This window comes from Ostrea edulis, chromosome 6 (assembly GCF_947568905.1).
Source record: "Ostrea edulis chromosome 6, xbOstEdul1.1, whole genome shotgun sequence".
NCBI classification, from domain to species: domain Eukaryota; kingdom Metazoa; phylum Mollusca; class Bivalvia; order Ostreida; family Ostreidae; genus Ostrea; species Ostrea edulis.
Genome location: NC_079169.1, coordinates 33,208,909 through 33,232,708, shown reverse-complemented (window position 1 = coordinate 33,232,708; position 23,800 = coordinate 33,208,909). Strand labels below are relative to the sequence as shown.

Genomic DNA, 23,800 nt, shown 5'->3' with positions numbered 1-23,800 from the left:
TGTCTCTCCTCTTTCAGGGGGAGACATATTGTTTTTATACTTTCTGTCTGTCACAAAACCTTGTGAACGCTTCTCCTCCTATATGGCTTATCGGATATACTTGAAACTTTGTACAATGCTTCATTGCCATTTGTAGATGTGCATATTGTCAGGACAGGAGGATCCAATTATTTTCCTAAAAGTTAATAATGGATCTAAGAGGGGTGGATGTAAAATAGCTTATCACTTCTCCTATATAGCTTATTGGATAGATTTGAAACTTTGTACAATGCTTTGTTGCCATTTGTAGATGTGCATATTGTTGAGACAGGAGGATCCAATTATTTTCCTAAAAGTTATAGTGGATCTACAGTGGAGCCTCGGTAATCCGGACGCTTCACCTTCCAGACGATTTTTCTAGGGAACGGAATTTTTATTCGTTATTTTGCATCATTAATCCGGAAATTCATGTTCCGGATCCGAACGGTCATTTTCTACTACAAAACGTTAAAATGCATTGAATATTGTCCCATTAATCCGGACGGTATTTTTTTTAGGGAAGGTCTGTTTCGGACAATTTTAGCAAGGCGTAAATTATAAAGAAATCAAGCCAAACTGTCTAATTGAAGTGATTACCTATACCCTGTCAGTTTTGTATTTTTATTTGTAGTGCTAATATACATGTACAATGTAAGCATAGGCAAATACATTGCACATGTATATTTCAATTTTAGTGCTTTGAAATGCATGTAAATGTTAACATTATTATAATTTACTTACTAATGCAAATGGTTAAATCCAATGATAGAATGTGTTTAATTCACTACGCATCAATAAAGTAAGCATATTGGTTACTTATGTAAAGATAGAAAATATGCGATTCAGTTATCCGGACGCTTCATTTATCCGGACGATTTTGCTGGGAACCAAAGTGTCCGGATTAACGAGGCTCCACTGTATATGTAAGAGGGGTGGAGGATGTTTAAATAGCTTGTGAACGCTTCTCCTATATGGCTTATTCGGTAGACTTGAAATTTTGTATGATATTTCGATGCCATTTGCAGATGTGCATTTTGCAGGGACAGGAGGATCCAATTGCTCTCATTATACTTATAGTGGATCTGAGGGGTGGAGGGTTTAAAATAGTTTGTGAACACTTCTCCTATGTGGCTTATCTGAGTTCATATTGTTTATGTTCCTGCTCATGCTTTCTCCTCTATACCATGCTGTACATTAAGGGGAGGAGGTTTCATTTGGAGCACTACCAATTTGGGGAGCTGGGGAGACATTTGTTTTTCATAAAAACAATCTCTAGTTAAAGAAATTCACAGTAGTCCTAATCTGTACAGGTTTTAACCCTGTGAGCTCATAGAACACGGATTACGTCAGTGATATAACTTCTGCCAGATAAAGAAAGTATAACAATCAGCTAACCTAAAACTAGTTAGAAATGTAATGTTAATCAGTCAATTCAAAATTTGAAAGGACTACATTTTGTGGTTGAAGGAGTGTTTACTAAAAAATTTAAATCTTAATGGATTTACCATTTGTTTTATCCAATATATCATCAATACTAATACCCCAAGAAAGGTACATTTATGATACAAGAAGAAGAGAATAGGAATTAATTCAAATGTTGTAAATTCATTACCTTTGATTGATAATTTTTTTTCCAAACAGAGCACAGATTCTTATAAACATCTACATTAATTTATTTGAAATTACAGTAAAACTCAAATATAGCGAACACGTATATAGCGAAATTACGGCTATAGCGAAGTGAAATCGATTTCCCTGGGAAATTCTTTATATATTCTATATAAAAATCTGCGTTTATAACAAACACGGATATAGCAAATTTACGGATATAACGAAGTAAATTCCTATTACCCTTGAATTAAAAATGAACGTATAAATCACCTTTCATAACAAATTTATTTTTTTCATTTTAAACTTGCGATTTTTAAAAATGGTTTTCCATTGCCATAAAGGATCCACACTTGTTACGAAATTTCTGTTTGTATTTTTTCAAAAAAGGTTGTTAATGCAAAGCAATACTTACACATACGTTTAGCGTCGGTATTGTTTACTATTCTCGCTAATCAAATTTGAAATTTGATTGCATTTATTTTATCATACACTCCTTTATTTGTGTAAAGCAACAATAAATGACAACTGCAATAGACTGTTTGTACATGTATGTATTGCGCATACTTTTGTTTACATTTTTTCTCTCGACATGTTCTTGCGTGACTTAATAATCAATCAAGATAAATTATCATATATAAATAATGTGTATTTTTGTACAAAATATTTCTTCTCGAAAATATATAGGCTTTAAGTTCTCTTAGAGACAATACAAACGCAAGAATATCAATTGCCGCTTTCTTGTACAACTGATGTACATGTAGAACAAATAAGTTTTATAACGAATTCGTTATATTTGAATTATGAATTCGCTATAAATGTATAGCGAATTGCGCTTATAACGAATTTTTATAGAATGTCCGCAGAAATTCGCTATATCATAGTTTTACTGAAAATACAGTACGAAAAGTTAGTGTTTTGGCCAATAATTCAAACATATGATCCATATTTCCCACATTTTAAAGCTCAAGCCAAGACTTTGGAACTTGTGTGCAGTTTGAAAAACTGACAATACTCCTAGTACATGCATGTTCTTTTGAACTCTCAAATTCTATATATTTTCTGTAATAATGATGAGCACAAGATCATCCTTGATTTTTAATCTACTAGCATAAAACTTTTTTTTATCTATATTGTTAGAAATGTATCAATTTGATGTAATGATCGATTTAAGAAAGGAATCTTGTGCTATTCTTGATGGAGGTATTGTAGGGAAAATTGGACAAAAAACTTCCATCAATATGTGTATGGCATTGATGAAAATGTTTTCCATCCAATTTTCTTTATGATGCAGGCTGTCCAGCAGCCCTAAAATTCCTAAGATTTGCTAAAAAAATAATTTTTATATTGCTTCTGTAGTGATTTTAAAACTGCATCCATACTAATAAGTGTGTTTGCAGATCTTAATAGTGAAAGGCAGTTGAGCAGTGGATCCATGTCTCAAACTCATTTATTGGTTGTGACTGTGACAAAGATGTTACTCTTTAAGATAGCCAATAACGGCTGTGAAAATGGAACCCTGGAAGATGTCCTTCCTCTACTTAAGTATTTTTGTGAGTTTCTCTATTGTCAAATTTCCAAAGGTAGACCATTTGAATATTTTAAACTCCTAAATTATTTATAAAATTCCTAAAAAAAAAATTCTGAATTGTATCCCTAAAATGAGCCCAAATTTTTTTGTTAACAAGTGCTGGACAGCCTGTATGATACTACCATCAAGAAAAGAATCGAGATTCATTTCTTGTCATTTAAATATTTTAAAACATGGATTTTGTTTTCAAATTCATATGGTCTATCAAATAGACAACATGAAGTCAAAATCAGGTTTTCTTTGATGTAGATATCAAACCAATTTTCGGGCAATCAAAATTGCCTGAATTTCATCAAGACAATAAATACTAAATGATTTGTATTGCTTATATTGTGTTGACGCCAACAAATAAAACTAGTTTATGGAAATAAATGGAAAGGGAAGTTATGTAAATAGGTCAAGTTCAACATCATGTAGCTTAATAACAAGTACTATGATCCAAAGTTTTCTTCTTAATTTCATAAATCCCCTTCCATGTAGAAATTAAAAAGTAACATACACAAAAGTTGACAATACTACAAAACTCAGTTGCAACCTCTTTACAGCACACAAGCCTAGAAGAAAAATTGTAACCAGGAAAATAACCAAAGAAAACACTGATGATGTTTCTAGTCTTCAACAAGTTTATTTTCATGATTCTCATCATGATTTGAGACAACAATTGCTATAAACAAATAATCTACAAACCAGCTTCAAACTTCAGTTCTTTCAAACAAATTTCCGTGTAAGTCTATTATCGTTTTGATAAAAAAAATTACATAATGTATACTCTAAATGAATGTTCAAGATGTAATATGATACAAATTCCAAAGAATAAATAAAGCTAAACTGTTTCGGTATGTTGGATACGACCTCGTACCTAAGGGAGTTAACTCAAACTATTAGCATCAAGTCAAGAGTGTCCAAGTTCACTTTAATCTTTGCACAATAACTGCATTTAAGAGTTTAGCATCTGCTAAATTTTGACTTTCATCTGAGAGTTCTTTGTTTGGAAAAGTCGTCAACAGGACAAAGTTGGATGAGGCGTACTCTGGACGGGCGCTGGACACCGAGTTAAGGCAAAACATTGTAATGTGTGATAAATCACTGTGATATTGTAATGTGTGATGAATCAGTGATATTGCAATGTGTGATGAATCACTGTGATATTGTAATGTGTGATGAATCACTGTGATATTGTAATGTGTGATGAATCACTGTGATATTGTAATGTGTGATGAATCCCTGTGATATTGTAATGTGTGATGAATCCCTGTGATATTGTAATGTGTGATGAATCACTGTGATATTGTAATGTGTGATGAATCACTGTGATAAGGCTGACACCTCTCATAACAACTACATGTAGATAAAGATTTTATTTCCAATGTTACTAAAGCATGCACTGCCATGACTGGTACATGTATCTAAAGATTTCAGGCACTACATAAATACAATGTGTTCGTAGAGCCCATGTGATTTCACAAAGAAGTAGGTACAGTTTCTAAAGTCATCTGGCCCAAAATATCGATGATTTCACTTGGAGCTCAAACCCTGGCATTCAAATAAAGAATAGATTAGCAAACCCAAAATTCGCTCAGTTTGATTTGTCATATGATGAGAGCTTGAAGTTGGCATAAAATTGCAAAAAATGCCATTTTCAATGAAAATATCAACAAATTCTGGTGGTTTTCCTTTCGGAAAACATACAGCGCATGTGTCGAGCAAATTCATATTCAAGCATGTTTTTCATCTTAAAATAATACACAAAATATATCATTTTCATTTTGCTCGACAAATGCGCACATCTTTTCCTGAGCAATAATCTGTATGACATTTGACAGTTTTCAGGCTTATTTTGAGAAAAAGGCGGGAAATGTCTTATTCATGATGTCATAATGCTATCCATTTAGGAATATCATTCTGATTTTGTTGACATAGTATACCTGGCATATATTTTGCTTTCTTAAAATGCTGATTAAGGTTAATTCCAGACACATTCTATAGAGGGAAAATTTTTGGGCCTTTTTATGTATACAATCATACCTTGTTCTTTATTCAAATGAAGGCAAATTTTAACAACAAAATTGTTAATAACATTCTACACAGAATACAACAAACGTTTCCGATGGTTGTGGCTTTTGAAACAGGTGTAGTAACTTGCACCATCTCTTACCGAATATATTGTTACACATATTCACGACACCTACATTTCATAACAATAAACTGGACTGGCTTATTATTGTTAGTAACCTAATGGTCTCTCATATTATGGGTAATGGGCGGGTGCTATTATATATTAAAAGAGGTAAATATTAGACAGTGCAAGTCTTCAAGTCACTGATAGATAGAGGATATCTATATTGCGTGTTTTGATATTTGGTTTTATTCACGAGGCTTGCCGAGCAAATAAATATACCATATCAACGAGTTGGATAAACCAAATATCAAAATACACAATTATAGATGTTCTATTTATCTCATACGTCTTCTTTTCACTTAATTTTGAGATGATCCCCAGTATGGTAGAAACAGCTGATTGAATTTGTTTTGAATCCATGGCTCAGACGTCGTGCTTAATCTGTCCGTCTTACGTGGGGAAAAAATAGTGCGCTTATAAACCATTAATATACTGTACAAATGGTCATTTTTATTAAAGAAACCATGGATGAAAATTGTTTTGGGATTATAGTTTATAATTAAAAATGGTTTTGCCATTCCAACAAAGTAACAACTATTGACCGAGAATTTATTTTTTGACCTAGGCCCGACCTTCTGATAAAAGTTTTATGTCGTCGTTTTGAAATAAACGTGTAATAACGATCAATGAAAGTCATATTTTAATGCAACGTTATTAGAATGTTCAACAGTTTACAATGAAAATAGAAGTGTTTGTGCATTTGGATTTTATTTACGTAGTTTCTTTGGATCTAAGGGCGAGAGGAAATCCTGAGCCAAGGCACTTAAAATAGGCCTAGCCTGGCCTAGTAAGTAGGCCTAAGGCTGTTGAGATTTGTTACACTTTAGGCTAATATGCTCCAGAAAAAAAGAGACTGTGCTTGCGAATACTTGGTACCGCAGCATGTCGAGGTACTTTTGATTAGGCTTGTCCAGTAGGCCGTCAATTCCTTGTTGATGATAATAGTGTGCACATATTTTTGTTTTCTGATCGTAATTTTCTAGTTACAGACCGAGTTGGCATTTTGGTGGCCGGTAACTTGCATTATGTCAGTGGGGGCAACATTTTAATTTTGCTATAAAGAAATTCTAAATAAAAACAAAAAATATGTCATCCAAGCGGGGACAGTGTCAAAAGTAGTTCGGACCGGAAGTGCTTTATCAAACGGGCGTGTGATAAAGCTAATGCTTTATCTCACTTTCAATATACACCACACGTATTAGATAAAGACTTCTATCTCTCTTCATGCCAAACAAAGGATGTTGTAACACCAGTAAATCAAAATCCTTTCCTCCCAAAGTTTTGGGTTGAGTCCATCAATATTTTGTAAGGGAGTAAAACTGAAGACCAAATTAGATTTATGAAACTGGGAATAAAAGGCCCATTCTATAGTTCTTCTTAAAACAATGTTTAATGACAAGAAATCTGTTGTAACCAATGATGTAATGAATATATGCAAGAATAATTTTAATGCCAATATGATGAACATTTCGATCCAAGTTCTATATAAAAATTTTAGTGACACATGTATAGGGTCTCGTACAAAGCAAGTCCCTGCAGATGAAAAGTAGAACAGAGATCATCTTTGTACATGTAAACTAATCCTGTGTCACTTCCTCCTCACGTTTTCGGATAAAAAATACTTGATAGTGAAATACAGACAAAGAGACATCATAATAAGCTGGGAAAAGACGCCAGTGCTATCTAACACCAGAGTCACAGATGCACAAAAAGTCTGATGTGGAGGGCAGGGGGTAAAATTGGGAATTTGGATTTCTAGGAAAAAGAAAGAACTAATGACTAATATATAACTATATGTAATATTCTCCTAATTCAAAGGATACATTGTTATGTAATTCCTGATGTCGCTGATTCTGTGTGTATGATTCAACTTTATCACTAATCTGAAATGAAATTGCATACACATCATAATAAAAAGAAAAATTAACAAGATTGCTACACATAGCCATGTCCCCCACAGCTGCAAAAAAAGTTGAAGCACAAAAGTCCCATAATTCCTGTAACATTTGTAGAATCAAAATTGTGGTGGAATATGATCAACTACATATAGTGACTAACAAAGTAACAATCCTACAAAATTTGATCAAATTCCGTTGAGCAGTTTCAGAGGAGTTGCGTCCACAAAGTCAAGTGGGACGCACAGACATTGGTATTTCTATGTCCCCTTCCGCGTTGTGGTGGGGGACAAAAATGTACTGCAATGTCTATAAATCTCTTCAAGTTCGTTTGACTTCAATCAATTCAAATGTTTTAATTTGAAAAAAGCTGAAGAAGCTACTGTACATGTATATTTCATTGTCAAAACATTCAAAATCATTTAATTAAACAATCATTGACAGGATATTCACAAACATACATGTAGCATAGATCTTACTCTGATACCAAAAAAACCTTTACAAAAATTTAAGGATGAACAGCACATTGCAACAAATTATGCCATCGAGGCAAAAATAAAATCAGAAATAAATTCTTTGTCGTTTAACATTCACCACCTGTACATGCAGCAAAGAATGGAGACTTGTATACAAGATGAGAAAGGCTTTTCTTAACTGCTGGATGCTCTATTCCAGTTAACTTAGTGATGATTATATATCTAAGTACAACATGGGTTTTCAGATTTTTCTTAACAATTGTACACTAGAACTGTAATCGTTTGTTACATTAGTCAACATTTTACAATACCAACACATCATTACACATATCAAATAGTTTAGTTTTATGAAACTCTGCTGATTTATTACACATTCAATATCACTGATCATAGTTACACTCTGTAATACTGACCTTGAACCATCTGCCAGTCTGACTTGCAGGTTGGTTGTTGGGGACTTGTCATCGACCTTGACCCTTTGTTTAGCAGTTTCCTCTGAAGATCCTGAACTACTGGAGGTGTTCCCTGGAGATTTTACTACAGATGGCGCTGGACTGAGAGAGAAAAAAATAGAAAATTGTCACACTGTTCAAACCTGATATTGTGATCTTAACATGGATCACATAATATCATAGTTACATTTATACTCATCAAGTTAAATACAGGCTGTCCAGCACTCTCTGACAAAAAATAAGGGCTAATTTTGGGTCTATAATTACAAAAATTTAGGGCTAAAATTAGGAATTTCATAATTAAATTAGGGCAGTTTTAGACATTTAAATTGTCTAACTTTTGCAATTTTGACAATAAAGAAACTCACAAAAATACTCTCCGTGCAGGAAGGGCGTCTTCCAGCTATTATTGGCTATAACCTTAATAGTCACATCTTTGTCACCAAATCACAAGCAATAAACAGCTTGACACATGGATTCCCTGGTCAAATTTAGTTTGAATGCATTTTCAAAATTGCTAGAATAGAAATATATTTTTTTTAAAAATAGGAATAGACAGGGAAAATTAGGGCCATTTAAAGGATTTCCCCTTGAATTTAACATTTTTACAGGCATTTTAGCAAAACTTCCAAAAATTTAGGATTTTTAACGTATTTTAGGGCCGCTGGACAGCCTGTTACCGCGGTAAAATAAAATCCAGAAATGACATTTAACACATCCGACACACACACAAATGCCTTACTCAGTTCAATGACATACTGGAAACCATACCTTCCTAACATGTGACCAGCCCCTGTGAAAGGTTTGAGTGAGACTTTGGGTTGGACATAGTCCTCTGTCCGATGATCTTCCATGTTTAAATTAACTTCCTTCCCTCGACTGATCAGCTCCCTTGGAACCTCCCTGTAGCAAAAAATATTACATCCAATTACACAGCCAATAATTCAAAATATCACATCCAATAAAGCAGTCTATTTTAAATATTAAATCTGAAAGAATAGGCAATAATTTTAAATATCACATCCGATAAAGCAGTCAATAATTCTAAATATCAAATCAGAGAGAGAATGTAATAATTCTGAATATAAAGCAGCCAATAATTTTAAACATTATGTCTGACAGAGTAGGCACTAATTCTAATTATTATATAGCTAATAAATAGTCTATTATAAAATCTGCTTAAAAACTAGAGAATGTTGGTGTTCAATATCCTATTAAGAATTTATTCAATTTGAATACTAACTTTGCACTGCGTAAATTGTGTGCACCAGAAACATTCCGAGTATGAGCGTTCAATATTGATGTTACCGTAACGACGTAAACAAGCCAAAATGGCAGATGACAGTCCTCCGAATCTGACAGGGCAGTACTTTATATTATATTCATTTATTTAAACAAAATGCTTTACCGTACATAAATTATGTACACATTCACAAAATTGTTGGCTGTCAAAATGCACTCGCAAGCTCGTGCATTTTGACAACCAACTCGTGCCAATATTCACCAATATAAGTTCAATAACCCTATAATATCACATCTGATAAAACAGCCACTAATTATTATAATTATTATCCTTCAGAATAATACAGTCAATTTCATTGGTCAAGGCTGGTCACGTGGAGGGAGACAATTTGTGATGTCTCCCTCACGTGCAGGGTGACAACTGTGTTGTCTCCCTCTAGAACATAACTTCTAATGGCACAAGCGAGAAAGTTCTATCAAAAAATAATTGAAAATAATAATCGAGAAAAAATAACATTTCCATTTTAATGCAATTTTGCATTTCACTTGATGTTTACGTTTTTGTCTTGAAATATGTTATGAAATATTTACGTTTGACGTTATGTTTTTGCGTCATTCTACTGCGACGTCACAATTGAAAGCTTTCTCTCTAAAACTATTGAAAAGTTATCAGAATTTTCTGCAGAGAAAGTTATTACGAATTTGTTGAAATTTTAGATAAAAAAGATACATGGTAAAAGTCAATAAATGTGTGATAGTTTTTTTAACATTCAAATTCTTCAGGATAATAAAACTATTATGGACTGTTTATCAAGGAGACATCACAAATTATCAGGTCTGAGTAGGGTTATCACCCTCGGGCGCCTATGCGCCCTCGGGTGATAACCCTACTCAGACCTGATAATTTGTGATGTCTCCCTGATAAACAGTCCATAATTGTATAATATTATGCCTTACAGAGTAGGCAATAATTCTATATATCATATCTACTAAAGCAGACAATAATTTTAAATATCATATCTGGAAGAGAAGGCAATGATTCGAAATATCACATCTGATAAAACAGCTAATACTAAATATTTCACCTTACAGAGTAGGCAATAATTCAAAATATCACATCTCCTAAAGCAGCCAATAATTTGAAATATCACATCTGACAGAGTAGGCAATAATTCTAAATATTACATCTCATAAAGTAGCCAATAAATCTAAATATTACCTCTGACAGAGTAGGCAATAATTCTAAAATATCACATCTGATAAAACAGTTAATAATTCTAAATATTTCACCTTACAGAGTAGGCAATAATTCTAAATATCACATCTACTAAGGCAGCCAATAATTTTGAAGACAAGAAAATTTTGGCCAGAGGTTGATCAAAATCGTCCAGGTGTGCAAATTGACTGATGGACCAGGTGGGAAATTATCCAATGGAGGTGTGAACAAGAGGCCCATGGGCCACATCGCTCACCTGAGTCACCTTGGCCCATATCTGAAGACTTTCCATGTATATTTGCATGTAAAACCTTAGTCCCTATTATGGCCCAAACTACCCTTTGCAAACTTGAATCTACACTATGTCAGAAAGCTTTCATGTAAATGTCAACTTCTTTGGCCCAATGGTTCTTGAGAAGAAGATTTTTAAAGCTTTTTCCTATATTTGTAAGTAAAACTTTGACCCCCCCCCCCCCCCCCCACCACCACTTGTGGCCCCATCCTACCCCCCGGGGGCCATAATTTGAACAAACTTGAATCTGCACTATGTCAGAAAGTTTTCATGTAAAAATCAGCTTTTCTGGCTCAGTGGTTCTTGAGAAGAAGATTTTTCCTATATATTTGTTTGTAAAACTTTGATCCCCTATTGTGGCCCCATCCAACCCAAAGGGCCCATGATTTGAACAAACTTGAATCTGCATTATGTCAGGAAGCTTTCATGTAAATCTCAGCTTTTCTGGCTTAGTGGTTCTTGAGAAGAAGATTTTTAAAGTTTTTCCCTATATATTTGTATGTAAAACTTTGACCCCCTTGTGGCCCCATCCTACCACCGGGGGCCATGATTTGAACAAACTTAAATCTGAATATGTCAGGAAGCTTTCAGGTAAATTTCAGCTCTTCTCGCCCAGTGGTTCTTGAGAAGATTTTTAAATGACCCCACCCTATTTTTGCATTTTTGTGATTATCTCCCCTTTGAAAGGGACATGGCCCTTCATTTGAACAAACTTGAAATCCCTTCACCCAAGGATGCTTTTGGCCATGTTTGGTTGAAATTGGCCCAGTGGTTCATGAGAAGAAGATGAAAATGTGAAAAGTTTACAGACAGACGGACAGACAGACAGACAGACGGACGCCGGACAAAATGTGATCAGAAAAGCTCACTTGAACCTTCGGTTCAGGTGAGCTAAAAACACTAGTGGCCTCTTTAATTTCTATTGTACTTGTGCTGTCAAGGGTGTTAATTGACACTTAGCTAATCCAAGAGACCTTTCCAAATTCTGTACAACATGTAAAAAAAACAGTTAGGAACATAATGAATGATTACAGTATCAAACGCCATATTGTTTCACCATACTATGGTATGGATATAAGCGGTAGTTAATAAAGAACAAACCCATGACTGTTAATGATAATTATTAAAAAATAGATTAATTTTCTTGGTTTCCATAGACTTAAAATTCCAAAGAAATATTCAAATTACAATTTCATATTTACGACTGTACTTTTTATAAAAACGTCAAAACAAAATTGTTAATGACATAAGCGATGAATGTAAACATAGTTTTTATAGGTAAGAGGAATTCCAATAATAGGCCTCTGTGTTCTCTTTATGTATCCTGTTATAGATTTTCAGTTTAAAATTAGATGATTTCAGCGAGAATATTTCTTGTAGTTCATAATTATCTTTAGGTACAAGTGGACTAATTTAATCTCCACCGATATTTAATCATAGATCACCAGATCAAAGTGAACAGTACCTACTTTGTGAATATTGAGATAAAATGTCTATAATTGCTAAATTCTCGGTATACCAGCCACCCCTCCAAACCGGCTGTTTTTTCCGGTCCGAGAGCCAGCCGGTTTAGAGAAGTTTCACTGTATATAATAAATCTAAATATTACCTCTGACAGAGTAAACAATAATTCTAAATATCACATCTACTAACAGCCAATAATTCTAAAACTTTGTTCGAAGTCATTGTTACAGAAAAGAAAGACACTGATAAACTGACCCTCTGGATACAGCATCTAGAAACTCTTTGTTTGCTGGATCGTGAAAATCACGCAAAGGGCCATCATCTATACTGAATCCATTCTTCCATAATTTTAGTACCATATCAACCTGTAACAACAGAAATGTATTTCATATCATGAAATCATGTATATATATATGCACAAATTTTCTTAAAATGTTTGCTTCGTCTCCTCAAGATTTTTTAAAATATTAAATTCTAGTGTATAAAGCCAGTCTTATTAAATTAGGGCTATTCCAGAAATAAATACATGGGGGGGTCGGAAGGCACCTTTTGTATATACCAAGCACCCATAAAAAAAAAATAAAAAATTACCCCATGACCCATCAAATTAATAAACTCATTTTACAATGACCCATCTAATAAAAAAACAAACTAACCAGACCCACCACAAAAATATTTTTAAAAATGAAAACGGTACAAATCTCGCGAGGTTTTCGGGACAAACATTCTAGTCGGTAATGCCTGTGCGACATTGTATCACAGTAGTTCTGAAGAAACGATGTCACATCAACAATCAAAGGCATCTATGGCGGGAATGTTGGAAAGATTGGGAGTCCAAACGATGCTATTATCATGAAATGGGTATGGATATGTTTTTCCACGAATCGTTCGTCTTCTAATGGAGCCCGCGCCCGGAGGCCTCTATCACCATCACACCGACTGATAAATATAATGCATCGGTACCCTCGTATAAATCAACTAAGGTTTGCCTATTTTTATTAGAAAACGGAATACCTATTGGTTTCAAAATATTCCCTGTAAACTGTAATAATCTACGAACAGAGTTCGCCGCCATCACGTCCAAAGGGACCCTACTGAACGCACCTGTAATTTGAAGAGTGCCGTAATGGGATAGTTGGTAAAATGGGTAGTAAAAACCGGGCCGGGCCGGGTCAGATCACCTTCGTAATCCGAATTTTTAAGTTTTCTTCGTTATTTTATTTTCGTTTGGTGTAAAACTTCTTAATCATAATCTGGATGATACATTGGCTCTTCGCTACAAAAATTACGGCATAATTTTACTTCACTGTGAAAATATCAACATTTGTTTATTTCAGGTTGGTAAAATGGGTAGCGTAAGTTTCAAAAGAAACAATGACATATCAACGAAGAAAACTAATAAATGCGGATTACGAAGGTGATCTGACCCGGCCCGGCCCGGTTTTTACTACCCATTTTACCAACTGTCCCGTAATGGAAAGTTATGCGCTGCAAAGAGCGACAACTCGAATAGTTCTATGTTACTTCCGATTTCGCATTTCGAAAGCACGTTTTCAATTTCCCCTCCGACGTTTTGTAACCAACACGACAAGAGCGACAATAAAAATATTCTGAAAACTCAACACCCACGTGGCACAAAATAAAACAATAGAAACTACCCACTACCCATAATAAATATTTTTTTAACAGTCCAACCACGGACCAATTAAAATATGAAAAAATACGACCACCCACACAAAAAAATATCGTTTGCCGCCCGACCCCCCCCCATTTGATCATTTCTGGAACAGCCCTAATAGTATCCAATGTTAAAACTGTCCTGAATTTAAAGTAAATCCACTCAGCAAATACTATCGATTTTCTCCCTTTAACTGATGTTGGCGTGCCTTAATTTACTATTTAATCATCTTCAATCAAGAATGAACTGATGAAACGAGAAGCCATGAAACACCAGCCTATACTAAATAATGTCATTTAATTATGCCAAGCAACACTATCCCATACTAAATAATGTCACATTCAAATTCCCATCCTGATTAAAGAAATCTACATCATTTTACCATATCAAATATATATGCTCCCAAAAATTTGCAAATCCAAACACTTGTCGAACAACTCTCATGCAGTTCTATATTTTCCAGGCTTGCAGTGCCTATCAGTCTGTCTCCAAAGCATGCTTATTCAATTAAGTTGCCCATGATTATTCCCCTTTATTACCTGTCTTTTCTCGGTCTCCATGGGTTTCCCTTGGACCATACTGACTGGGTCATCCTCTGTCTCCCCCAGTTTGTATCCAGCACCACGAAATGCAAAGCGACTGCCTCCTGGTGCCTGTGACTGAGACCCTTCTCCACCGATTTCTTCTGCACCATGTCTGAAATTGTCCATAATATTTACTTCATACATACATGTAATACATGTTGAAATTGTCCATCACATCTATTTCATATGTAATATGTGTCAAATTGTCCATCATTCACATTTATTTCATATGTGATATGAGTTGAAATTGTCCACATTTATTTCAAATGTAAGATGTGTTGAAATTGTCCATCACATTTATTTTATATGTAATACGTATCAAAATTGTCCATCACATTTACTTCATAAAATTTGGCTAATATATTCTTTCCCAGAGTAAAACACCCAGAAAGCATGACTTCAAGGCTCAAAATCCTAGCATGCTTAATGTAATGTAGCCAAACAGACAGACAGATGGGTCCGTGCTATAATCTGAGAGTTATGAGATAAAAAAAATTGCCCAACTCAAACTTGCAAGTTACTAAAGAATTAGGAGTTAAGCTCCTAATATTTGCCTATGAATTTACTCAGTTACTGTTTGTGAGGCATATATCAGTTAGAAATCTAACTCTTAATAATGGATGTGTCACTTGTTCATGGCTATAGACTAGTTTTATGAGTTAAATTAATTACCCAGCCCCAGCTTAGGAGTTAATAACTCTTAAATCATGGATGCATAACTTGTGGGCAAGTTTTATGAGTTAAGATAATTGCCCAATGCCAACTTAGGAGTTAATTTCATGAACAACGTATGTGTTAATAAGCTCATAAATCTTTAAGCTCTTAAAATTTTTTCAAATATGTTGGTCCGACAAAAAACGGACAATGGGTGATCAGAAATGCTCATTTGAACTTTCAGCTCATGTGAGCTGAAAATGTAGTATAGAAAAAGAAATAAATGTTTAACAAGCCAGCATTAATGATGCAATGTTATAGAAAAATAAATAAATGTTTAACAAGCCAGCATTAATGATTCAATGTTATAGAAATATAAATAAATGTTTAACAAGCCAGCATTAATGATGCAATGTTATAGAAATATAAATAAATGTTTAACAAGCCAGCATTAATGATGCAATGTTATAGAAATATAAATAAATGTTTAACAAGCCAGCATTAATGATGCAATGTTATAGAAATATAAATAAATGTTTAACAAGCCAGCATTAATGATGCAATGTTATAGAAATATAAATAAATGTTTAACAAGTCAGCATTAATGATGCAATGTTATAGAAATATAAATAAATGTTTAACAAGCCAGCATTAATGATGCAATGTTATAGAAATATAAATAAATGTTTAACAAGCCAGCATTAATGATGCAATGTTATAGAAATATAAATAAATGTTTAACAAGCCAGCATTAATGATGCAATGTTATAGAAATATAAATAAATGTTTAACAAGCCAGCATTAATGATGCAATGTTATAGAAATATAAATAAATGTTTAACAAGCCAGCATTAATGATGCAATGTTATAGAAATATAAATAAATGTTTAACAAGCCAGCATTAATGATGCAATGTTATAGAAATATAAATAAATGTTTAACAAGCCAGCATTAAAGATGTAATGTTATAGAAATATAAATAAATGTTTAACAAGCCAGCATTAATGATGCAATGTTATAGAAATATAAATAAATGTTTAACAAGCCAGCATTAATGATGCAATGTATCTCCTTTATCTTTGATGAATCTAATTCATACAAAGTGAAACATGACATTTTATGTACATACTCTTTTGCTGATTTGAAGAGACTATCCACGATTTTCTTCCCAGTTTCTTTTTTCTTTGGTGGCCCTAACACTTGTTGTCCACTGTGGAGAAAAAGACATATCCTTCACCGGTATTCCATTCACAGGTACACACACTTGTGATTTTTTACTCGCAATTTCAATTTTAAACTCACATTTAGCGAGTATTTCCCCTTAATGTCATTGCCTGTAACATATGCCTGTCAGTCTGTGACTGGTTAAAAGTCTGGCGGACTGGCTGACATTTGTTTTGGTCAGTCCGATGGGACTGGTTAATTTTCTAAAGCATCATTTTGGAAAATATACTTATGAAATTATATACACACATTTGGCATGCTTCGATCTGTAGATAGCAGATGAATCTGATTCGTAAATATAAATCCCACATTTAAGTGTTACAATATTGTCTGAGGCATATTGAGGAAAATTTCATTTTAATAACATCAAAACGAAATATGTCTAATTATTTCTGGAAAACTCTGTTGGACTTGTAAATTTTTCTGCGGACTGGTTGAAATTATACCCCATCAGTCCAGCTGGACTGGTGATATAACAAGTTAGCTTCAAGCCCTGTAGTGCCTTATATAAAACTAGTGGGTATTGTTTTTTTACAACAACAAAAAATGTCTCCCCTTCAAAGTTTGATTGTCTAATAACCGGGGCAACAATAATGAGTGCAAGCGTAAGAGGTAATAACAACGGCTTGCATCAATATTACACCTAAGAATGGTGTATTGATGTTAAAGGGTTAACAAGTTACTTGAGAAATGAACACATTTTTTGCCTATTTCTTGAATCATATTGACCAACACAACATCATTAGTTAGTTAAAGGGAGACATGATTTTGATTTGCTTCAGAAATGGGTCAAGATAAAAATTTCCTGCAATGCATTTAACCATGATCTCATCTCGTCTTAATGTCTGCTTTCCAAGGAATGGGTCAAGGTAAAAAAAAAATTGGTACAGTACATCTTGTCTAAAATCTGCCTTCCATGTTGTAAGTTTGAAAACCTAATGTCAAAGGGTTCTCAGGTTATGGTCTGGACTATACTTTGATGTAAAAGAGTGACCTTGACAGTGTAAGTAGGTCAAGGTAAAAAATGTTGGTGGTGTGCACCCCTCCTCAATATTGTCTTTCCATATTACAAGTTTGCAGTCTTGATGTCAATCAAATCTTAGTTTTGAAATCATCAAAGTTTTTTTAAAACATGACATTGAAGGAAGAAATAGGTCAAGGTCAAAAATTTTGGTACAGTACATCTTGTCTTAATGTCTGCTTTCCATGTTGTAAGTTCGAAATCCTAACATCAAAGGGTTCTCAGGTTATAGTCTTGACTTTGATGTAAAAGAGTGACCTTGAATGAAGAAATGGGTCACGGTCAAAATTTTTGGTACAGTACATCTTGTCTAATATCTGCTTTCTAAGTTGTAAGTTTGAAATCCTAATGTCAAATAGTTCTCAGGTTATAGTCTTGATGTAAAAGAGTGACCTTGACACTGAAGTGGATGAAGGTCAAAAATGTTTGTGGTGTGCATCCTTCTTCCATATAACATCTCCATATTCCAAGTTTAAAATTTTAATGTCAACGGTTGTCAAGTCAGCTTTTGGCCTGGACTATATTTTGACATAAAAAAAATTGACCTTGACTTTATAAATGGGTCAAGGTCAAAAATTTTGGTGGAATTCCCCCTTTCCTCATTCCCCCTTCCCATATTCTAAGTTTGAAGTCTTCATGTCAAAGTGTTCTAAAGTTATGGTTAATTCATGTTTTTCTTAATTTGACCTTGAATGAAGAAAGGGGTCAATGTCAAAATTTTTGATGCACTCTTCCATATCATCTCTCCATATTCCAAGTTTGAAGTTTTAATGTCAAACGGTTGTCAAGTCAGCTTTTGGTCTGGACTATATTTTGACATAAAAAATTGACCTTGACTTTATAAATGGGTCAAGATCAAAAAATTTGGTGGAATTCTCCCTTTCCTCGTTCCCCCTTCTCATATTCTAAGTTTGAAGTCTTAATGTCAAAGGGTTCTAAAGTTATGGTCTATTCATGTTTTTCTTAATTTGACCTTGAATGAAAGAAGGGGTCAAGGTAAAAAAAATTTGGTGCTGTATCTATGTCCTCTTGCCACGTTCCAAGTTTGAAATCGTAATGTCAAAGGGTTCTCAGCTATTGGCCTGGACTATATGTTGACGTAAAAGATTGACCTTGACTTAATAAGTGGGTCAAGGTCAAAAGTTTTGGGGGGCAGGCACCCCTCCTCCATACCATCTCCTTATGTTCCAAGTTTGAAGTCTTAAAGTCAAAGGGTTCTCTAGTTAGGGCCTGGACAAAATTTGGTTGAAGAAGAAGAAAAATTGCAAAAACAATATGTCTCCCCTTTGAAGTGGAGACATAATAAATTACTTTAAGGTGCTTTACAAGGGTAAGAAGACAAATGCAACAATAAAACACAATTATAATATAATAAATGAAATTAAATGACAGTATGATATAAGATCATATACATCTATCTGTAAAGAAATCAGAATAAAACACTATAATTAAAATCTTATATCTGTAAAATTATCAAAATGAAACACTATAATTATATAATTAAGATCGATAGCTAAAAGAGATTCTGGATTTGATTCTCTATCCCAGTGCTGCATCAAACACTATAATTAAAATCTTATATCTGTAAAATTATCAAAATGAAACACTATAATTATATAATTAAGATCGATAGCTAAAAGAGATTCTGGATTTGATTCTCTATCCCAGTGCTGCATCAAACCTAAGACATTTAATGTAGTGAATGTACCTTTGCCATACACCTGCCATGAGATGTGAAAGTCATGAAACTTTGAGACACGACCTTAAAAACAGAGGTCCCAGTAAGCTTTGGTAGGATAATGAACCTTCACTGCTATGGCCTTGAGTGCAATGAAAATGTCAAAAGTTGTATCACATCACCTACATCTGGTGATGTCTCAACATAAGTGATAAACTTTAAAATTAGACATATAACAACAACAAAAATGGATTTCTTGCCTGTGTTCTGAGCCCCCTGCGTAAAATGCCTGTCCCTGCTCATCAGAATCAGAATTGTCGCTGTCACTTTGTGTCAGAGCAGATATAGTGCCAAACCTGCTGAAAAAAATGAAATGATTGAGAAATTCTTATGTACCAACAAAAGAGTACATTATCAGACCTTGGGGTCAGATCTTCTATCCCAGGGATCATAAAATTTACAATTTTGGTAGAGGCTTCCTGCTCTACATCACTATGCATTTAGTTTTTCTTAAACAAGTGTGGTTGTAGAGGAAATATTTCTGAAAAATTGTCAGTTTTTGACAGTTTTTGCCCTACCCCTCCCTCCGGCCCCAGTGGTGCAGAAGTCCTGAAATTTATAATTTACGTCCCCCTTGTCCCAAAGATGCTTCATACAAAATTTGAAAAGAACTGGAATGTTAGTTATCAAGACGTTAAAACTGTTCAATTGTTAACGCACGAAGGACAACGTACGATGACGGACGCAGACCTTTGCAATAAGTCACCTGTTTACTCAGGTGACCTAAAAATCCCTGTAAGTAATTACTGTAAAATTAATAATTTTATTGAGATTGTTTTGCTTTTTTCCCCTTTTTTGTGATAGGGACATTCCCATGAATTTAAATCTTCAACAAACAGGAAACTATGAACTAGTCTACAATAAAGGAATAAATCACTATAGACCAGTTGGTCGCCGTTTCTTTGAAAAATAAGTTGTTTTAATATAAATGTTATTTCTGTACAAATGTCTCTTTTCATTTAGCTTTAGTTAAGAATACAGAATTTCTGTCTGTGACTCTCTTCCTGAGCGAGAGGGAGGATGCTAACCTTGACTTTGTGGCTCCAGTTCTTTGGGGAGGGGGTTGCTGTGCTATATCTTCATTAGCAATTGTTTCCTCCACAATTTGTACATCGTCATCATCTCCATGCTCATAGAAACTGGCAACTGCAAGCTGATCAGATGCAAGGATTATAGATTATCTGTTAGTGAAATAATAAGCTGATTAGATGCAATACTCTATGTAATTCTTTCAGATTTATCAGTCATTGAAACCACAAGCTGATCAAATATAATACTTTTAGATTATCAGTTACTGAAACCACAGGATGATAAAATGTAATACTTTTAGATTAGAAGTCAGTGAAATCAGACATAATACCTAAAACACTAGTCAGAATTTGAACTCGCCACAGGTTCAGCCGAACAAAGATATCAAACAAAACGGATTTTAAATGAATTACTTTAAATATTGGTGCATTTCTATTTCACTTTATAACAGAATCTCATTAACTCGATCTCTTCTCTTGATTTATTTCAGTCTGTCATCCATCTTCTAATCACTCTCATAACTTCATTTCCATGCTCTCTACTACTACATATCCTTCCACTCTGACTCGCATTCCTCTCATTCTTTACTTCATTTACACTATTCTCACTCTGACTCCCATTCCTCTCATTCTTTACTTCATTTACACTATTCTCACTCTGACTCCCATTCCTCTCATTCTTTACTTCATTTACACTATTCTCACTCTGACTCCCATTCCTCTCATTCTTTACTTCATTTACACTATTCTCACTCTGACTCCCATTCCTCTCATTCTTTACTTCATTTACACTATTCTCACTCTGACTCCCATTCCTCTCATTCTTTACTTCATTTACACTATTCTCACTCTGACTCCCATTCCTCTCATTCTTTACTTCATTTACACTATTCTCACTCTGACTCCCATTCCTCTCATTCTTTACTTCATTTACACTATTCTCACTCTGACTCCCATTCCTCTCATTCTTTACTTCATTTACACTATTCTCACTCTGACTCCCATTCCTCTCATTCTTTACTTCATTTACACTACTCTCACTCTGACTCCCATTCCTCTCATTCTTTACTTCATTTACACTATTCTCAAAACTTTCACTCTTTGTTTAAGCCAGAATTTCAAGCTCACTCCAATAATTACACATTTGAGTCACATGATTTGTTCTAGCTTCATCAGCTGAAACATGATGAGGATCACCCACAGTGCTCAGGAAGAATAATGCCATCACTGCGGTATAGATAACAAGAGTACCGCCAATAGTACATAATACACCCGTGAAAAGCTAATATAGGGCGTTTTTCATACACCATGATATGTAAAACTTGCCTTCAAGTAGTCAGCAATCATCAGGGTGTGACACTTTCTTTGAATCGAAAAAACAAGACATATCATGTACTCTCTGTAATATTTTCACTTGGCATAAGATGTATATGTACCAAGTTTAATGGTCCTTGCCCCAACGAATTGGTTTGCATCCTGCTACTACAACTTTGACCTTAAGAAACAATAGACATCATCCACTTGGCATAAAGTGTATGTGTACAAAGTTTGATGGTCCTAGCCCAACAGTTTGGTTTGTATACTGCATAAAAGGTTTTCCTACTAAGTGATAATGCAACCTTGACCTTTGACCTTGAAAAATAATAGGCATCTTCCTCTCATCATGGTGATCAAATGTACCAAGTTTCAATATCCTGGAGCTTACGGTTTGGTTTATCTTCACAAGTCAAGCGTTATTGATTCGTTACCTCACACGAACCCTTGACATCAGTCGATATATAAAAGTTGGGCTCATATTAGACCATTACGCAATCCACTATAAATAAAACATCCAATGAAATCACTGCATCTTAAGGTGTACATGGATACAAATGACGCGATCTCATACTGCTGTATTGATAAACACGCGAAATTGTACTAATATTTGCACCACTAATCACATTCATTGATAGTAGATCAAGTTTGGAAACCATTTTGTTTCAGACAATATTGCTTAAACGATTGAAATAGCCATAACTGTAGGTATCAATACACATGTTTTTATTTGAATCTCTCGCTTCGCGTTGTTAGAAATAAAACTGCATTCTCATTGGTTCCCATTCTTTTGTGGGAACCAATCAGAACGACCCCAACTTTTTGATAGTCACTGATGTCAAGGGTTAGTGGGAGGTAACGAATCAGTAACCCTTGACTTGTGAAGATGGGTTCGGTTTGTATCCTGCCTACAGTTTGAAAACGTGAAGATGGGTTCGTTTGTATCCTGCCTACAGGGGGTTTTCAAACTAAGTGATACTGCAACCTTGACCTTTGACCTATAACCTTTAAAAAAACAATAGGCATCTTCCTCTCATCATGGTGATCGAATGTATCAAGTTGCAATATCCTGGAGCTTACGGTTGGCTTTGTATCCTACTACAGGTTTTCCTACTAAGTAATACTACGACCTTGACCTTTGACTTCTGACCTTGAAAAACAATAGGCATCTTTCTCTCATCATGGTGATCAAATGTACTAAGCTCTACCAACTGAGCTATCTGGTCACCAGCAATCAAACATGTCGTACGTCTGACTGCCACAGAATGAAATGAAACTCAGACACCCCTGAGTCCACGATATCTTAAATGACCTCATTTACAGCAAAGTTGTCGAAAACTGTTTGAAAATATCGGGTGTGATCGGATTATTTTCGAGCTCTGGTTCGGGATGCACAAGTGAAGTCACTCAAACAACATAGCCGCTTGGCAGATCAAATTTGTGAAATATTCTCTACCCAGGAAGAAAAGACTGGGCAGGGTAGCTCAACGGTAAAGGAACTGAAAGGTTATGAGTTCGAATTCTGCTCATGCCTTGGCCATGTTAAACCTAAGATGTAGATATATCCTCACCAAGCACTCAGCATTTAGCAGTGAGAGTCACAGGTCTACAGACGTCAATAATGACACATCTACCCGCGTCAATAATGATACATCTAATCAAGTCAATAATGATACATTTACCCACATACATAATGTAACATTTACCCACATCAATAATGACACATCTACCCACATCAATAATGACACATCTACCCAAGTCAATAATGATACATCTACCCAAGTCAATAATGATACATTTACCCACATACATAATGTAACATTTACCCACATCAATAATGATAGATCTACCCACATCAATAATGATACATTTACCCAAGTCAATAATGACACATCTACCCAAGTCAATAATGATACATCTACCCACGTCAATAATGATTGATCTTTTACCTATTCTTATAATCAAAGAATCAGACAGGGGTCTGACACTTAGTATGTGCGTTACATTAAAGATCTGACAATGTGAAAAATTGAGAGAAGACTGTTGAAGACATATATACTAGAAATACCCTTATGTTTAAAGATCTTACGGTGAAGCATAGAATAACAGGTTGGAAACACTTCCCC

At 34.5% G+C, this 23,800-nt stretch overlaps 1 protein-coding gene across 1 annotated transcript; it reads right to left on the bottom strand.

The window, feature by feature from the left end:
- Positions 1 to 3,817: 3,817 nt before the first annotated feature.
- LOC130047248 (NSFL1 cofactor p47-like) lies at positions 3,818 to 21,707 on the bottom strand. Its single transcript, XM_056141868.1, has 11 exons — positions 21,687 to 21,707; positions 20,959 to 21,459; positions 20,361 to 20,485; positions 19,533 to 19,631; positions 16,479 to 16,559; positions 14,651 to 14,807; positions 12,689 to 12,798; positions 8,991 to 9,122; positions 8,181 to 8,321; positions 7,220 to 7,279; positions 3,818 to 4,258 (listed from the first exon to the last, which is right to left on the bottom strand). The coding sequence occupies exons 1-11, from the start codon at positions 21,705 to 21,707 to the stop codon at positions 4,126 to 4,128; spliced, it is 1,560 nt and encodes a 519-aa protein (XP_055997843.1). The 3' UTR covers positions 3,818 to 4,125.
- Between the last annotated feature and the right edge of the window lie 2,093 nt (positions 21,708 to 23,800).

Bases quoted from the DNA above. Each gene is read 5' to 3' on its own strand.
- LOC130047248 (XM_056141868.1), bottom strand. From the start codon at position 21,707: ATGATTGCTGACTACTTGAAG. The intron at 20,486-20,958 runs GTAAATGAAGTA...GCATCTGATCAG, and splicing joins GGAGTCAGAGTGAGAATAGT to CTTGCAGTTGCCAGTTTCTA. The intron at 14,808-16,478 runs GTATGTACATAA...GGACAATTTCAG, and splicing joins CTCTTCAAATCAGCAAAAGA to ACATGGTGCAGAAGAAATCG.